Source organism: Sus scrofa, chromosome 7 (genome assembly GCF_054392235.1).
Source record: "Sus scrofa isolate SSC_HxYL_T2T_F1_AM1 chromosome 7, Sscrofa_HxYL_maternal_Yorkshire_Landrace_v2.0, whole genome shotgun sequence".
NCBI classification, from domain to species: Eukaryota; Metazoa; Chordata; class Mammalia; order Artiodactyla; family Suidae; genus Sus; species Sus scrofa.
The window spans coordinates 28,620,314-28,636,826 of record NC_139389.1 but is presented as its reverse complement, the minus strand read 5'-3'; the positions used below and the strand labels follow the sequence as shown (position 1 = coordinate 28,636,826).

Genomic DNA, 16,513 nt, shown 5'->3' with positions numbered 1-16,513 from the left:
TAACTCAAAATGTGGAGATGGCAGGCAGTCTCCCACACAATCATACTATGCCCCCTGAAACTGGATGGTGCCTGCCCTAAATGCTGATTCTAAATATGCTTCTTCTTGTGGATGGATATGAGCCATCAGTTAGTAACTATTCCCCTAAATCGTCTGCCTTTCTAAGTACTTTTGATTATCACCAAGACTTAAAAGTTCTCATTATTCTTATAAGGGAAAAGCCGTAAATTAATTCACCTCGGAGGATCTCACTGTGGCTGAAGGAAGGGGTCCATCTGGCCTAAACTCCCATAATAGTCACCATGTGCCAGAGAATCTATATAGACACGTGGGTTCCCTTCCCCTTCTTTTCTTCCCTGCTTAATTCCCTCTCCCCTATGTGTAAACACCTTTAAATATATAGTAATATATAAATGAATTATATTGATATATTTATTCCTTCCTAACTTTCCCCTAAATTACAGGTGATTTGAAAAAAATTATAAAATTCACTGATTAATTTTTTAATTAACAAAAATAAGTGCTCCAAATGGGACTACTAAAGAGGAGTGGGAAGAAAACTTTTTAAATCAATTAAAATGATAGGTAGAAAAGAGACTAGTGAAAACAAATATTGCAAAAGTGCATAGAGTACAAATTTAAGACCTTACAAACTTCTAGAAATGTTTCAAACATTTACTAGACCTGACAGGAATGGAAAGGATGGCCTCTCTTCTGCCCCAAACAGAGGATGCAGCCCTGAGGATACAAAGCACGGGGGTGGGTGCTTAAGCCCAGACAGTGCACTGAGCTAACAGGAAGGTTTCAGAGGCCCCTTCATCCTCTCTACTGTTACTCTTTTTAAGCCCTCTTGGTTCTGTAACACTGATTCCTCCTTTTTTTCCTTCCATTTTTCCACTAGCTGAAACTTCAGAAATGATCAGTAAGTTCCATGCCTATTCTTACACAATAGCTACCTTCAGCTTCCTGCAAGGTCTGGGTAGAGAAATTTATGCTTCCCCGGCTTTTGCTTATTCCACTATTTAGTTGCACCTCCCCCCAAGAATAAATGAATAAATGAAGGGAATACAAACCCCACTTTATAATCCAAAATATATAATGTACTGTATATTATATATAAATATATATAAGATATACATATATTACATTATATTTTAAATCAGAAGAAACTATCTGAAGTTTATTGTGACTTGTCAGCAAAGGAGGGAGTATATTTATGTGAGTGAATGAGACCTTATGCCAGATAGTAGAAATAAGGAGGAGAAAAGTGAAGGCATCACAGTTTAAATTACCAACTCCCAGTAGGATTTTAAGCAGTTGACCAGCCACTGCAAAAAGGGAAGCGATAGATCATCTTTTTCCTGCAGCCTCCCAGACCAAGCAGGAGGCAGAATCCCACAAGACATGACATGGCAATTGTATTCCCCACCACAGTGCACTAGAACACCTACAAGGGTTTGATTCTTCTCCATGGATATTTCAGATAATCTCTCTCAGAACAGTAGCTGGAAAACTAGTTCTTATTTCACCAGACTTTCCACACTGATTTCTCTTTGTTTTTCAGCTACAGGATCATCCAGTAAGTTTGCCTATCTCACTTTGCAGTGGCACTCAATTGTCTCCAGCAGTATCTAACAGATCTACTTGAACCAAAATTTATCCATCTCTATTGGGATTGCAATAGCTGAAAGCTCCTATTTCCTTGACCCCTTATTTTTCCATTACTTTCCACTAGAATTCCACTGGGTTATATAAGTTTCTAAAATCTTCAGTGAGTCACGTGAAAATTAAAGAGCAAAGAAAAAAGGTTCTCCATGGATCTAAAGATTGTCAATTAGGGACTTTCTGTACAAAAGGGAAAAATGAACAGGAGAAAAAGATATAAATAAAATTGCTGTTTCCCACCAGGGCCATCTATACAAATTAAAAGTAGTAAGCTATTTGTCTTTCTACTGTACACTTAACAAAATCCAGCAGCAATGTCTACTGGAACTTGAGTTCTAGTACAGGAATTTGAAACTCATTTTTCCCTTTTGCTTCTCTATTAACCAGTGTCCCACCAGTTGATTATAAGTTTTCTGGAAAGTTCAAATATCTATGAGCAAAAAAACTTTTTTTTTTTTTTTTTGTCTTTTTGCTATTTCTTTGGGCCACTCCCGCGGCACATGGAGGTTCCCAGGCCTGGGGTCGAATCGGAGCTGTAGCCACCGGCCTACGCCAGAGCCACAGCAACGCAGGATCCGAGCCGCATCTGCAACCTACAGCACAGCCAGCACAGCTCACGGCAACGCCGGATCGTTAACCCACTGAGCAAGGCCAGGGATCGAACCCGCAACCTCATGGTTCCTAGTCGGATTCGTTAACCACTGCGCCACGACGGGAACTCCCAGAAAAGCTTTTCAAGCAGCTATATTACTAGGAAATTTACCAATAGAAAAAATGAATAGAAGAGTAAACATGAAGAGGAGAATAAAAAAATTCCTGTTTGCTTTTCAGTGGGATCAACTCCTCACGCAATCAGTAAGTCTGTGTATTCATTTGATTGTCTGCCATAGGATTTAGCTGATTTCTGTGAGGTCCAAAATTCTTTATTTGCCCATATTGGGATACAGAGGGCCTGAGATACAGCTCTACCTCTTGCTACCAAATTATCAAAATCCCTCCAGGTTATTAATGATGTATTGGAAAGTTCTGACACTACTAATTACATAAATATGAAGAGGGGAGAAAAAAGTTTTGCTTAGACCAGCAAGAGACTATCTACAGAAAAGGAAAAAGTGATGGGAGAAAAAGGAGAGGATAAGAAGTTTCTAACACAATTTTCATTTAGACCTCCTGCCCTACCTAATCTGTTTCTCCACATTTGAACTCCAAGATACCTTTGGAGAAAAATTCCCCTGAGTATATAAGGATTTTAGGGGCTAGAAGTTCCTATTTCCTTGCATTCACATTGCCAATAATCCTTTCAGCTTTTTAATAATTTTATGGGAAAAAAAAAACAAATTCTACTGATTTACATAAAAAAGAGCAGAGAGGGAAGTTTCCCAGCAGTTAAAGATGACATATTACAAAGGACTTCTCAAACTGGAAAACAAAGTGAATGGAGGCAAAGAGAAGAAAAATAACAACTTCCTCTGTTCTGTTTTCCAGCTGGATCAGTTCCACAAGCCCTCAGTAAGTCATTTCATGTTTCTTCTACTGTGGGGTCCTATTACCTCTCTTTTCCTCAGCTGTACTGGGATTTCTGGGCATGGAGTACATGCTTCCTTAACCACTTTACCTTCCCGTGGTCAAAATTCAATTTTTTTTTTGGAAGGTTCAAATCCCACTGACTTAAAAATAAAGTCCAAAGGTAACATTTTTTTCTTATTGTTATAATGGCCTACCAAGAAGGAACTTTCTAAAAAGCAGAGGGAAATATAGTGGCAGAGAAAAGGGTTGTGAAGATATTTTTCTGTCTTTCAGATGCTCCACCTTCAATGCCCAAAGGTAAGTTTAGCCTGTTTTTCAACTGTTTTCTGTTGTTGTTGTTACTGTTCTCTGCAAAGCCAAGGGAACTGTCCCTGCTATTCTCATTTCTAACTCTTGTGTAGCAACCTGAGACTCACAGCTCTCAAATCCCTTTGCCTTCCGGTCACCAAGCTTTTCTCCCTGTGAAGCCAACTTACATTTACTTAATTGCAAACATATATTTACGTTGCATCTCCTATGTGATAAGAACTATATAAATGTTTTAAGTTATGCCATTTAATCCCCAGTATGACTTCACTGACTTTTTGGTAAAGGATAAGAAACTGAGACCACATCCTTGCCCAAGAATACAAAGTCATGAGCAGAGAGGATTAAGATGGCAGAATAGAAGGACTGGAGCTCAACTTCTCTCCTAAAAACAACAATATTCAAAACTAAAGCCTGAGCAATCTCCACCCAAATGGACCGGAAACCTTAAAAAAGATATCCTACTCCTGAAGAAAAAGAGGAGGACACATCAAGAGGTAGAAGGGGCGATTTCATGATATAAACAACCCCATACCTCCAGAGTGGGAAGCTCCACAGACTGAAAACTAACTGGTTCACAGAAACTCACCTACAGGAGTGAGCCCCACATCAAACCCTCGAATGTGGGGATCTGGCACTGGTAGAAAGAGCCCCTGGAGCATCTGGCATTGAAGGCCAGTGGGGCTTGTGTGCAGGAGATCCACAGGACTGGGGGAAACGGAGACCCCCATTCTTAAAAGGTGCACACAGACTTTTACGTGCACTGGGTCCCAGTGCAAAGCAAAGTCTCCATAGGAATCTGGGTCAAACCTGACTGCAGTTCTTGGAGGACCTCCTGGGAAAGCAAGGGTGAATGTGGCTTCTTGTGGGGAAAGGACATTGGAAGCAAAGCTCTTGGGAATATTCATCAGTGTGCCTTTCTCTGGAGGTGGCCATTTTGGGAAAATCTGGCCCTGCCCATCAGTCAATACTGAGAAGCCCCAGGCCAAACAACAATCTATGTGGGATGACAGCCCCACCCATCAGTAAACAGGCTGCCCAAAGACCCCCCAGGCACACAGCCACCTCTAATCTCATCCAGAGACAAAGCCCCACCCACCAGAGGGATAGGAATCAGCGGACACCAGAAGTAAAAGAGGCTACAACTCTATTATCTATAAAAAGGTCACCACACCAAAAACCTATAAAAATGAAAAGGCAGAGAACTATAACTCAGATGAGGGAGAAAGGAAAAAAAAACAGAAAATCAGCTAAGTGATCAGGAGATTCTCAGCCTCCAGGAAAAAGACTTTAGACTGTTGATGCTGAAGATGATTCAAGACATTGGAAATAAACTGAAGGCAAAGATGGATAACTTACAGGAAACACTGAGCAAAGAGATACAAGATATAAAACTTAAGCAAGAAGAGATGCAAAATACAATAACTGAAATAAAAGATTCATTAGAAGCCACCACCAGCAGAATACAGGAGGCAGAACGAATAAGTTAGGTGAAGAACAGATTAGTGGAAATTACGGATGTGGAACAGAAAAGAGAAAAAAGATTGAAAGCAAATGAAGAGAGTCTCAGAGAACCCTGGGACAATGTTAAATGCACCAACATCCATATTAGAGGGGTGCCAGAAGGAGGAAAGAGAGAGAAGGGGACAGAAAAAACATTCCAAGAGATAATAGCTGAAAACTTCCCTAACATGGGAAAGGAACTGCTCATTCAAATCCAGGAAACACAACGAGTACCATATAAAATAAACCCAAGGAGGAATACACTGAGACACATATTAATCAAACTGACCAAAATTAAAGACAAAGAGAAAATCTTGAAAGCAGCTAGGGAAAAGAAACACATAACATACAAGGGAACCCCAATAAGGTTATCTGCAGATTTTTCAGCAGAAACTCTGCAGGCCAGAAGGGAGTGGCATGATATACTTCACGTGATGAAAGGAAAAAACCTCCAACCAAGATTGCTGTATCCAGCAAGGCTCTCATTCAGATTTGAAGGAGAAATCAAAACCTTCACAGATAAGCAAAAGTTGAGAGGATTCAGCAACACTAAACCAGCCTTACAACAAATACTAAAGGAACTTCTCTAGGCAGAAAAGACAGCAACAGGAAATAACAATTCCACAAATGACAAGGCTCACCAGTGAAGTTATATATACAGTAAAGATACGAAATCATCCATGCACAATTATACCACCAAAATCAGAAACCATGAGAAAAGGTGGGTACAAATGCGGGACACTGGAGATGAACTTGCAATTAAGAGAACAACAACTTAAAACAATCTCATAGACATATAGACTCATATCAAAACTTCAGAATAACTGCAAACCAAAAATCTACAATTGATACACAAACAAGGAATCTCTGGAGAAGAAATATATCTCATAGTAAAAAAGTGCATAATCCACCATGAAGGGGGTCATTTAACATCCTTGGAATGCTGAAGTCTTCTTAGATCTGATTCTGATTTCCTCTCCATCAAAGAATTTATGACAATTATAATTAAATAATGCAACTGTACAATTAAATAATACAGTTCTACAATTGTATTATTAATAACCATTTCTCTCCATGGTACAATGTAAGGTCTATAATGTCTTGCTTATCACATTACCTAGAATGGTGTAATGCCTATATTGAAGGAATCAATAAGATGTAACAAATTGTGAGGACATATTTATATAGTTACACTGTTTTTTAACCAACTTATGCATTTTATATTTTACTTATTTTCAGAGGGTGTATTATTTTTGTTATTCTTACCAGTTAAGTTATTCTTTTTATTATGCTATATAAAACATTTAATGGTATATAAGGCTTCCTTCTTTATAAATTTTACTTGCATAGTATATACAATTTTAATATAATGCTAATTTTTAAAGAAAAATTGAAATGTAATAGATAATACTAAATAGTAAAGATGAAAGCCATACAAAATGGGATAAAGTATAGAATAAATTTCCTATTTGTCTCAGCATATTTTCCATTCCACTTCTCCAGAGGGAGTCACTTAATCTGTTTCTTAAGATCCATGATATAATAATCTGTGTGAATGTAACTGTGTTTAAATATGTGTATTTTATTCCGTAAAAAAAAATAAAAATAAAATTTCAAAAAAAATAAAATACAAAAAAAAAAGAATACAAAGCCATAAAATCTTCATTTAAACACAGAGCTATGTGGCAAACTTCTCCCCTACACAAATATACCTCCTTAAAAAGAAACGTGTTCTTTTCAAATAAATATACACTGATATCTAATTTGTTTTTTGTAGGTCTGCCTCTGGCACCCATAAGTAAGTATTACATCTGTTTCTCTACTTTGGTTCTCCCTGGTCTTTTTCAAAGTCTGAGAGACTTTGTTCTGTTAAAGTGATTTAACTTTCTCTTTGCTCTCTTGCTTCCTTATTACTCAGCTTCCTCTACATTATAAATAATTTAAGACAATACTGATGAGAAGGAGTAAAAAAAGCATTTGTCAACAAAAAAACTGAATATTATGAAAAAACAGAAGTAGGCAGAATTGCTGAGAGAGAAAGGAAGTCCAAAATGATGTTTAAATGGAGACAGACTTGAGTGTTTCCTCAAAAAATACATTGCTATTCAAAGGAAACAGAAAAATCTAGTGGTCTTTACCTGCTACTATACCCAAAGTTGTTCAAGTCCAATAAATGAAAAAGGCTTTTAAGGAAACCCTGCTTGGACTTCTTCATTACACCATCACTTCTTATATCTATGTTTGCATTGCAACCTCACTTTAGGGCCATTTGGGATGCTTTCTTTCTAGTCCCAAGCAAGTTCTTCCCTCTCAGACAGGCAGAATATATTACCTAATACAATGTTTTTCCTACTTAAGAAAAATTACATGAATTTCTTTTTTTTTTTTTTAGTGATTTCACAAAGAACCTCAAGTAAGTTGTTTACTTCTCAACCTCTCATATGTGAGACCTTTTTCTGAGCTTAGATGTTTCTATTTTAACAGCAAAAAAGATTGAGAATCATTTTTCTCATACTCATTTGCTTCCACATTACCCAAAGTCCTCCAGATCAGGACTGAAAAACAATATTTTTTATTCATAATTATAGGAGTTCCCATTATTTCAGTTCTTAGCTCAGTTTCTCAGGTAACAGACACCAACAGTGATTCAATATTTAAATCAGATCAAGCACTGATAATGGTGATATTTAATGTAGAATTCATGAAGCCACACTGTACACTACATTCTAATATTCCATAATTCAAATTTGGTTCTCAAATCTATATTGTAAGTGATCTTTATGCAATCCCAATATCCCCTGGGGTTCCTCAGATTGAAATTAAATCACACTAATGTTAAAACCCAAGTTCCTGCCAAGGTTAAAAATTCAGATGCCAACGAAGCCCAGGCAAGTAATGTTAATAAGTGAGGAATCGTGGAGAATGGGAAGGTCACATAACAGTCTAAAGAATGTAGCTGCTACTCAGCTCCAGCCAGTTTTACCATGAAAAACTGAAGATCTATAGCTGTCAAAGCAACTCACTTAATCCATATTTTAGGTAAAATCTCTCAATTTTTAAAACACTGTAGACATCTAGACCATTTTGACAGATTATAAACAGGCTTTTATACCCCCCCCAACACACACACATACAGCTCCATCTAAACACATTCTGAATGTATTTTTATTATAATAACAATTTTAATAAGGTTAAAACACAAGGATTGGTATTTGAGGAGGGAGAATTAGAACTGTTAACAGAGAATGAGCTAGTGTCCTTCTGAAGTTCCCATCTACAAATCCTTTTCAAATCCTGTGCAAGGAGGTTGATTAGTTAAAAATTCTTACCATGCAGACGATACTATAGACTGTACAGAGTCAATAGTACAGGCCCAAGAATGAGGTTGGAAACCTCATATACCCATGTTCAGGCACAGGCATCGTAATTGGAAACAGGGACCAATGCCCACCTGAGGTCAGCAGAAGGGATTAGTGGTCGTGCATCCAGAAAATATAATCCACAAACTAAATGGAATGAATAATGTCCTTTTCAGTGGAGATCAAGGATGGGCAGGAAAGAGATGTCAATATCCAAGGCCTAAGGGATTTGGAAGAAGAAAAGTTATGCCAAAGGAAATAAGGAATATGCCACCTTCTTTTTGGCTGACTTGGTCTTGGCAGCTAATTTTTTAGATAAAAATATACAGCCAAGCTTAAGCATAAAAACAGAGGGAGGGTGTTGGAATAACTTCCACGGAGTGGAAACTGAATAGGAATACATCATGAAGAGAAGGTAAGGTGAAGCCCTCAGCAGGAAAGGTGAGGGGATTGAGGAACGCAGATAGCATAGTAGAAACAGAGATAGAGTTTCAACACCTGCTAGTATTGGCAGCCAAAACCGCAGGACCCAACATGGTGAGAACTTGAATTGGGCCTCCCTGAATGAAGAGGGAAGTAGAAAACACTGTTTATCCAAGGGAAAGAGCCAGATAACTTTACCCATCTGTCATAGACATGAAAACAAGCCACCTGCACAGGTCTGGACTTAAAACTACCCAGGGTACATAACCCAGCTAAAAGTGTGCTATCCATGCAGTGTAGGAATCCTAAGCCCAAATGACTGAATTCGGTTTGGTGATGGTATACCCAGGTAGCTATGGGCAAGAGCAACCACAAAACTGCCCACAGGAAGGGATCCACAATACAAAGTATTTGCAGGATAAAACATCCACAAAGATAATTCCCATGGAATAAGTGACTACCTTCAAAATATGAAATATATGAGGAAGTCCAGTAACATGTGGGTGAGACTTTGTAAGCCCCCACCACCTGGAGAATTCCAACCCAGAGAAATATAACCACAGCAGTCTGAGGACCAAAATAAGTATTTTAAATCTTCAAAGATATTAATGCACTTCTTTAAATATATACTGGGTGCTTGTTTCAGGCCAGGTATTATCCTAGGCACTGAGAATATAGCAGTGAAAAAGATAAAGCCCTTACACTCAAGGAGTTTACATTTTAGGTTAAATCAGTAAAATAATAGCAAATAAACATATAATAGATATCAGGTAGATAAATACCATAAAGAAAGATAAAGTAAGGGAACAGATTAGGCTAGAGAAATGTAGTATGGAAAAGGAAGAAAGAGTGTTCCAAGCACAAGGAACAAGTACAAAGCACCTACCTGTGGGCATGAGGGTGGTGGTGCAGGGTGCACATTGTAGCCCAGCTAGAATGAAAAGGAGGCAGAATGTAGATGATGAGGTCAGAGGGACAGGTCCCAGAGTATGTGGGGCCTTGCAAGTCCTTGAAAAATGGCAGATTTTATTCTAGAATAAAAAACTTCTAGAGTCATAAGCTCTGCTTTATAATGTTAAAAGATCACTCTGGCTGTGATATGGAGGATTCCCTGGAATAACAAGAGTAGCGGACTCAAGAGAAAAAGCAGGAAGACCAGTTAGGAGGACTAGAATTGTAGAAATACCAGTCACAGGTAAACGTGGCAAGAAGTGGTCAGACTAGAGATGGGGAGAAGTTTTCAGATTCCATTTAAGTTTAGGGCAGGGCCCACTGTTGGATGAAATATGAGTTTAAGGGGGAAATAAGGCTCAAGGGTTATTTCTAGGTTTGGGGCCGAAGCAATGGGGAGATTGGGTGCATGAGGAGAATAGAGAGAAAGAATTATTCTGATGCTGCTCGTAGTAGGGAGAATTTCTTCATTGATTCAGCAGGCATTTGTTAAATGCCTACTCTCACAGAGACCATGCTAAGTGTAGGGATTGGTGAAGAGAACATAGAACCTGCTCTCAGAGAAGGAAGCGACAAGGAGGGCAAACCAAATGAGGAACAGTGGTGAGGATTACAGAGATCAAGGATGTGAGTGCGGACTGGGAGAGAAAAACAGCAAAGGAAGACTAAGAAAGTAGCTCAACTGAAATAGGCAGGGATGTGACACATTTCCTGATTTCACACAATCAGAGACTTAGATGGGAAAAGAAAGAGTGAATTCCATCACCGGCTGTGGACCATTTCTTCCATAACATTCCCAAGGCAAAGTGGTCCTTGTTTAATCTCCCTTCTTTTCACAACTATTCAGTCTGTGATGTTCATCCTTGAAACGACATCAGTGAAAATGTGTTTCTATTCCATCAGACAATCACACTAACTTATTCCTTTACCTTTCTATTAAAGCAAGACCTGAGAAACCTAAAAGTAAGTCCCATGTTTCTCTCAATTCTATTGTTATCATTGGTTTTTTGTGACTATTTTTTAGTGTGAATGTGCCGAGGCTTAAGGTTTCTACTTCTGCCCCTATAGTTTATTTTTTTATCAGCATTTCTCTCCTTTCAGCTTGTTACTCTATTCTTATTTTCAGTAGCTTACTCTCTTTTCAACTATCAATATCCATTTGGAGGCTATAATTGAAACTAACTGGTATTTAATGTGGTACTATAATAATAAACAGTATTTATTAAGTACTTACAGTTTATCAGGCACTGTACTCAGGGCTTTATATATGCATATTCATTATATCAGATAAGTATTACTATTCCTGTTATAAAGAAGGAACTAGTGAGACTAAGTAACTTGCCCATGATTCCACAATTATAAGCATCAGAGGCTAGAGTACAAATTTAGATTGATTTATCTGAATCTAAAGTCAAGTAGTGCCTCCACCCCATTCAAACGGTGAGAAGTATGATCACCAGCCCCAGGATAATTTGTGTTATGGGAAAAGAGAAACTTTTCTAAAAAACAGTAATTAGCAAATAGGAATTATAGTAATTATCATAACAAATCAATACAATCATTCAAAAGAAGTGATGGGAAAAAAAGAGGAATAAAAAGAAGGTGGCAATAAAGTGTAACTGACATAAGAAGCTTACCAGTTGATGCTTTTTGAAATGTTGAATTAGCAGAGAGAAATTAGAAGAAATAGCTTCTTTCAATGATTCCACTCTTATCCCTTCTTTCCAAAAGCCAACCAAATTAAAAGGGACTTGAGCAGAATAATTTGAAGATATTTATTTTCCCACTATATTTAACTGATTCTAGATAGTTTGGTAGTCTCTCGAAGCCTTGTTTTTTTTTTTAATTTTCAGCATAAAAAGTTTGAAAAGTAACTCTGTTCTTCACCTCTTATTCATTTACTTATCTTATTTCTTTTTGACAGTAAGGCAAGAAGAACCAAGTAAGTTATATATCTATTTATCAATTCTGGGGTTGATTCCTATATTGAGTATATCCTTTTCTGTATATGTAAGACCTTGATATTCAGGTTTTTCAATTTCTCTATTTCTACTGATTAACTTCCTCTAAAGTTACTTATGAATATTTTGAAAGTAAAAAACCCACAGATGACAAATTAAATAATTAACTGGTTAAAGGTGACCTGGAATTAGAAATAATGATTTTGAGTATTTTTTATAAATTGTCACCTGTTAATGTTTTTATTATTAGAGTTTATAAATTCTTTTAATAGGAAATTTAAAAGTAGAAGATGACAGAAATAAAACTGAATTGGCAAAGTTAAATTCATTGAGATCTTACTCATTCCAAAAAATATATAATTATTGAGGGTCTACCATGTGCCTGGCACTGAGAATACAGCAGGGACCCAAAAACAGATGATACCGCCCTCCGAGTTTATATATAAACATGAACATTCTTAACACGTTCCTCACCCAGAAAAGTTGAGGAAAATAGGAAGAAAAAAGAACAATTCATTTTTGTTATTCTTCTAGAAATGGAGCTGCTGCATCTGACAAATATGTTTTAGTAGTATTTAGAAATAGAGTATATTTTCATCTTTATTTACTGAACAGTGGCAATGACATCTATGTTTTCTGCATCCACATTAATGACAGACACCTGCAATTGTAAGAACTTCCCTTTCTATCTGATATTTCTTATGCATTCAGGGTGGGCTTATTCCTAAATGTGGTTGTTTCCATTTCAAAGGAAAAAATGATATTTATATTTCTCATACCTTCACCTCAGAATCCTGCCAGAATATTTATGATTTTATACAAAGCACAGATTACAAAGATAGGTGGAAAAAATAAACATGGTTAATTTTTTCCTAGTAAGTTGAAATGTCCTACTAAAAGCAAACTAGACTTTGCATACTTAAAAAACTTATGACAAGGATGTGATAGAAATCATATATTTTTGCCTGAGGAGGGAGGCAGGAAAAATGAAGTCTATCTTCATTTCTGACAGCTGGAAATGCTCATGTTCATTGATCTTTGCATAGCAAAGACCAGCTTCTTCCCACTTGGATCACTGAATAATATCTGGAAAATGAAACTAGTAAACAGAAATAATTAAGACTGTCATGAAAATCTTGGGATTAGCTCTACTGACTTTTCAAGAAAACAATACGTTTTCAACTAAATATAAATCAGAAATGACAGAGGAATGTGGGAAAACTCATGAAAGAGTAAACAATAGGAGAAAGGAATAGAAGGAAAATGGGAGCAACATTTCAAGGAAATGAGGCTTTTACAGCTCTGTGGTATTTTAATTTCCAAGAGATACCAGATGATAAAAGGAAAATAACTCACCCCTTCCTACCCTTTCAAAATGACTGTGTTACTGTAGAAGGGAGACTAAAGTAACTCAAGCAAAAGACTTGGAGCTTGCTCTTCCTTTTTCATTCCAGAAATTCCTGTCTGGAAACAATATCTAGAATTCTATTCTATTTCAATGTCAAGTCCGTTATCATCAACCCATACTAATAATTTGTGTTTGGATTTTAGCACATGTAGCAGTACCCATCAGTAAGTTCCTTTTCTTTTCATAAATATGGTACAAATTGGGATCCCAGACTAAAAATTTTTTCCAAATCTAACCAATTGCATTTAATGCTTCTATTTATAAATATTCCTTCTTCCTCTTACTTGGCAACCTGCTGCATTATTAATTTCTCAATGAAAAGAATAAATATTTGACTAAGAGACTAAGTATAAAAAACATTTTGTTTCCTAAAAAATCTCAAACATATTTTACTAACAAATAAAACTTTTCATAATATAAAAAGGAAAGATACATAGGGTGGGACATAATAAATATGGAGATACCAATAAGGAGTAGAGGAAAAATCAGTATGATATGTTCAGTGTGGGAAAAGGAAAAGGAATAACTGCAATTAGCATTGAAATTTTTGAAAGTTCTCTGCATGATTTAAATCTTCTAAACTACATGAGAAAGAAAAACATGACATAAGCACATATGTACCAGCCTACTCTGCCTTTCTTCTACATTGAAATACAATGAAGCCAGTTGCATCAGACAAGGACCATCCCTTTACCACCAAAGGAATGCTAATTCCTCTTATTCCATTATGTATGTCTTTCTGGGGGAGGTTTGGTGTTTTCTAAACATGTCTGTTGCCTTAGAAAGAGCAAGGAAGGAAACAATATTCTTGATTCTAAAATCGTGCTAATATATTTTTATTTCATGTTGTTTTGCCAGTTACTCCAGTACCTATTGGTAAGTTGATATTCATCTATTTCTTTTCTCTTTTTTTTTTTTTTCCTTTTCTAGGGCCACTTCTCACAGCATATGGAGGTTCCCAGGCTAGGGGTCTAATCAGAGCTGTAGCCGCCAGCCTACACCAGAGCCACAGCAACGTGGGATCTGAGCCACATCTGCGACCTACACTACAGCTCACAGCAATGCTAGATCTTTTTTTTTTTTTTTTTTTTTTGTCTTTTTGCTATTTCTTCGGGCCGCTCCCGCATATGGAGGTTCCCAGGCTAGGGGTCGAATCAGAGCTGTAGCCACTGGCCTACGCCAGAGCCACAGCAATGCGGGATCCGAGCCGCATCTGCAACCTACACCACAGCTCACGGCAACACCGGATCGTTAACCCACTGAGCAAGCACAGGGACCAAACCCGCAACCTCATGGTTCCTCGTCGGATTCGTTAACCACTGCGCCATGACAGGAACTCCAACAATGCTAGATCTTTAACCCACTGGGCAAGGCCAGGGATCGAACCTGCAACCTCATGGTTGCTAGTCGGATTTCTTAACCACTGTGCCATGACGGGACTCCTGATATTCATCTATTTCTTAATTCCAATGTCTTTTAGAAAATTTTAAAGGATTTAACATTCACATTTTCCAACCCCTTTTGTCTCCCCATTATCTAGTACCCTTAAGTTACTGATGAATTTAGAAACTATAGTATGCCCGGTGACTGGTAAAAATGAAATAAAGTATAGAAAATAAAGATGCTGAAATAGTATTTTTCAAAACTATAAATATAATAAGCTATGTTGGCAATGCTTTGGTAAAAATTATACATTGATATATCATTGATTCCACTTAATTAATATAAACCTTTTAGAAAGCAAATGTGCAGTGTGTTGCAAGATACATAGAATATAGTATCCTTTAAACTCACAATTCTGTTTCCATACGTATACTCCAAGGAATGAGTCTATATATGGAATAAAACCATTTTCATGATGTTAACTGGTAAAACGAAACATTAAGGTAATATTCTGCAGTGGTTAAGAAAGGAATCAGACAGACCTAGGTTCAAATCTCAATTAAAACACTTACCAGACATGTGGCTGTGGGTAAATTATTTAATGTACCTTAAAATTTAAGTTGTATTATCTTTATTTGATATTGTAATTAGTCATTTCCTTGCAAATATGGTGTTCTCATTCTCCTTATTCCACATTACTGGAACAAGTAATTTATTTATAAATTAATGGAAAGTATAAACCCCTACTTAAAGAAAAAAATAGACAAGAGGAAACAAGTGCTTGTGAAAGTTTAAACATTTTATCAACAAAAATCAAGCCATGGGGTAAATCTGAGGATGGAGAGGGACAGCAGGAAATCAGTTCTCTCAGCCAAAAGAGAGAAGGCAAGAAAAGTCATGAGAGCTTAGTTCAAATCTGGCAATATCTGTTACCTTTCTCCTCCTATAAATCAAGAGTCTTTTTAACATGCTTTTCAGTGAGATTTTCAAGAGAAACATTTTTTTCAAAAATTACCAATGAATGTGAAATTCTTTTTTTCCAATTTTCTAAGAAACATGTGTATGTATGATATGCTCCCCATCCTTACCTATGTCTCTTAAAATAGACTTAAAATTTTCATGTTCCAATTACTATAGGACAATATCCTCACTATTTTAGTCAGAGACTGTGTTATTATTTCAATGTAACACCCTCAGAGTGATCTATTTTTACATTTTTGATACAGGATTCTGAAGCATCTCTAGTGTTTAGTTCTTTATTTGGCAGTCATACAGCACATCTTCTAGGCTGACATTAGCCAAGTGCAGTCACTTCAGGTGTTGTGAGAAAGCTGCATATTTTTATCCAATGATAAAAATGTTTGTCTATTTTTACTATTTCCCAGAACAACAGCATTAAGACAAACCTTCACTAGATGGAAGTATGACTTTGGGATGAGATTTTATGTATAAATTCACCAGCTGCCCATTTTTCAGATGCTTTTCATAGTCACTCCATATACAAGGCCAGTCATTTTTATCTAATGACTATATTTCAACTCTTTTCTAAATGACCTATGAGCAAAGAATAAATCTTTAATTTATTGTAATGTCTTTATAGTCACCATTAACTTATAACTCATTAATAATGCTTATATATAATAATTGTGTGAAATTAATACTTTATACTAACTGGGAACTAATATCTAAATATTAACAAATTCTGTATCATAGTAATAATAATTACTGCATGCTATCCCCCAAGCACTCCTATTACTTGCAGTTTATATGAAGTTGTGGGTATGGTGATGCTTCCACCTTTGTCCTTCAACCTTAGATTACTGGGCAAAAACAGCAGAGGGGTTGACTATGATGTTTCATTACAGTCTCCTTCTTAGGAGGGAGAGTGATCTCTGGAATTCTTTTCCTCTTCCACTATAGAGAATATGATTAGTAACTGAGTTTTTGGAAACTTTAATTCTAGTTAGGTTGATTAATTAGTTCTTTTCCAAACCCACCAACATGCTGTCTAGTTGGCAACCCTATTG

General features: G+C 36.7%; 1 protein-coding gene and 1 long non-coding RNA gene across 28 annotated transcripts in view; one reads left to right on the top strand and one right to left on the bottom strand.

The window, feature by feature from the left end:
* Nucleotides 1–16,513, bottom strand: part of LOC146401481 (uncharacterized) — a 366,756-nt gene that overhangs the window by 263,713 nt on the left and 86,530 nt on the right. The gene's annotated exons all lie outside the window — the stretch shown is intronic.
* TSBP1 (testis expressed basic protein 1) overlaps nucleotides 1–16,513 on the top strand; it is a 66,259-nt gene that overhangs the window by 34,735 nt on the left and 15,011 nt on the right. For 3 of the 24 annotated variants that reach the window (XR_014809168.1, XM_084966882.1, XM_084966883.1), the window contains 6 exons: nucleotides 2,497–2,520; nucleotides 3,151–3,174; nucleotides 3,466–3,489; nucleotides 6,779–6,799; nucleotides 7,394–7,414; nucleotides 10,677–10,759. Coding sequence is in view for 12 of the 24 variants with exons in the window: in XM_084966887.1 (XP_084823013.1) it covers nucleotides 902–922; nucleotides 2,497–2,520; nucleotides 3,151–3,174; nucleotides 3,317–3,352; nucleotides 3,466–3,489; nucleotides 6,779–6,799; nucleotides 7,394–7,414; nucleotides 10,677–10,736 (231 nt within the window). In the remaining 12 variants the exon portion in view is untranslated. Of the gene's footprint in view, nucleotides 1–901; nucleotides 934–2,496; nucleotides 2,521–3,150; nucleotides 3,175–3,316; nucleotides 3,353–3,390; nucleotides 3,490–6,778; nucleotides 6,800–7,393; nucleotides 7,415–10,676; nucleotides 10,760–12,310; nucleotides 12,365–13,246; nucleotides 13,296–16,513 lie in introns of those variants that run through there. The other 21 variants (XM_084966894.1, XM_084966893.1, XR_014809167.1 and 18 more) reach the window with 18 other exon arrangements.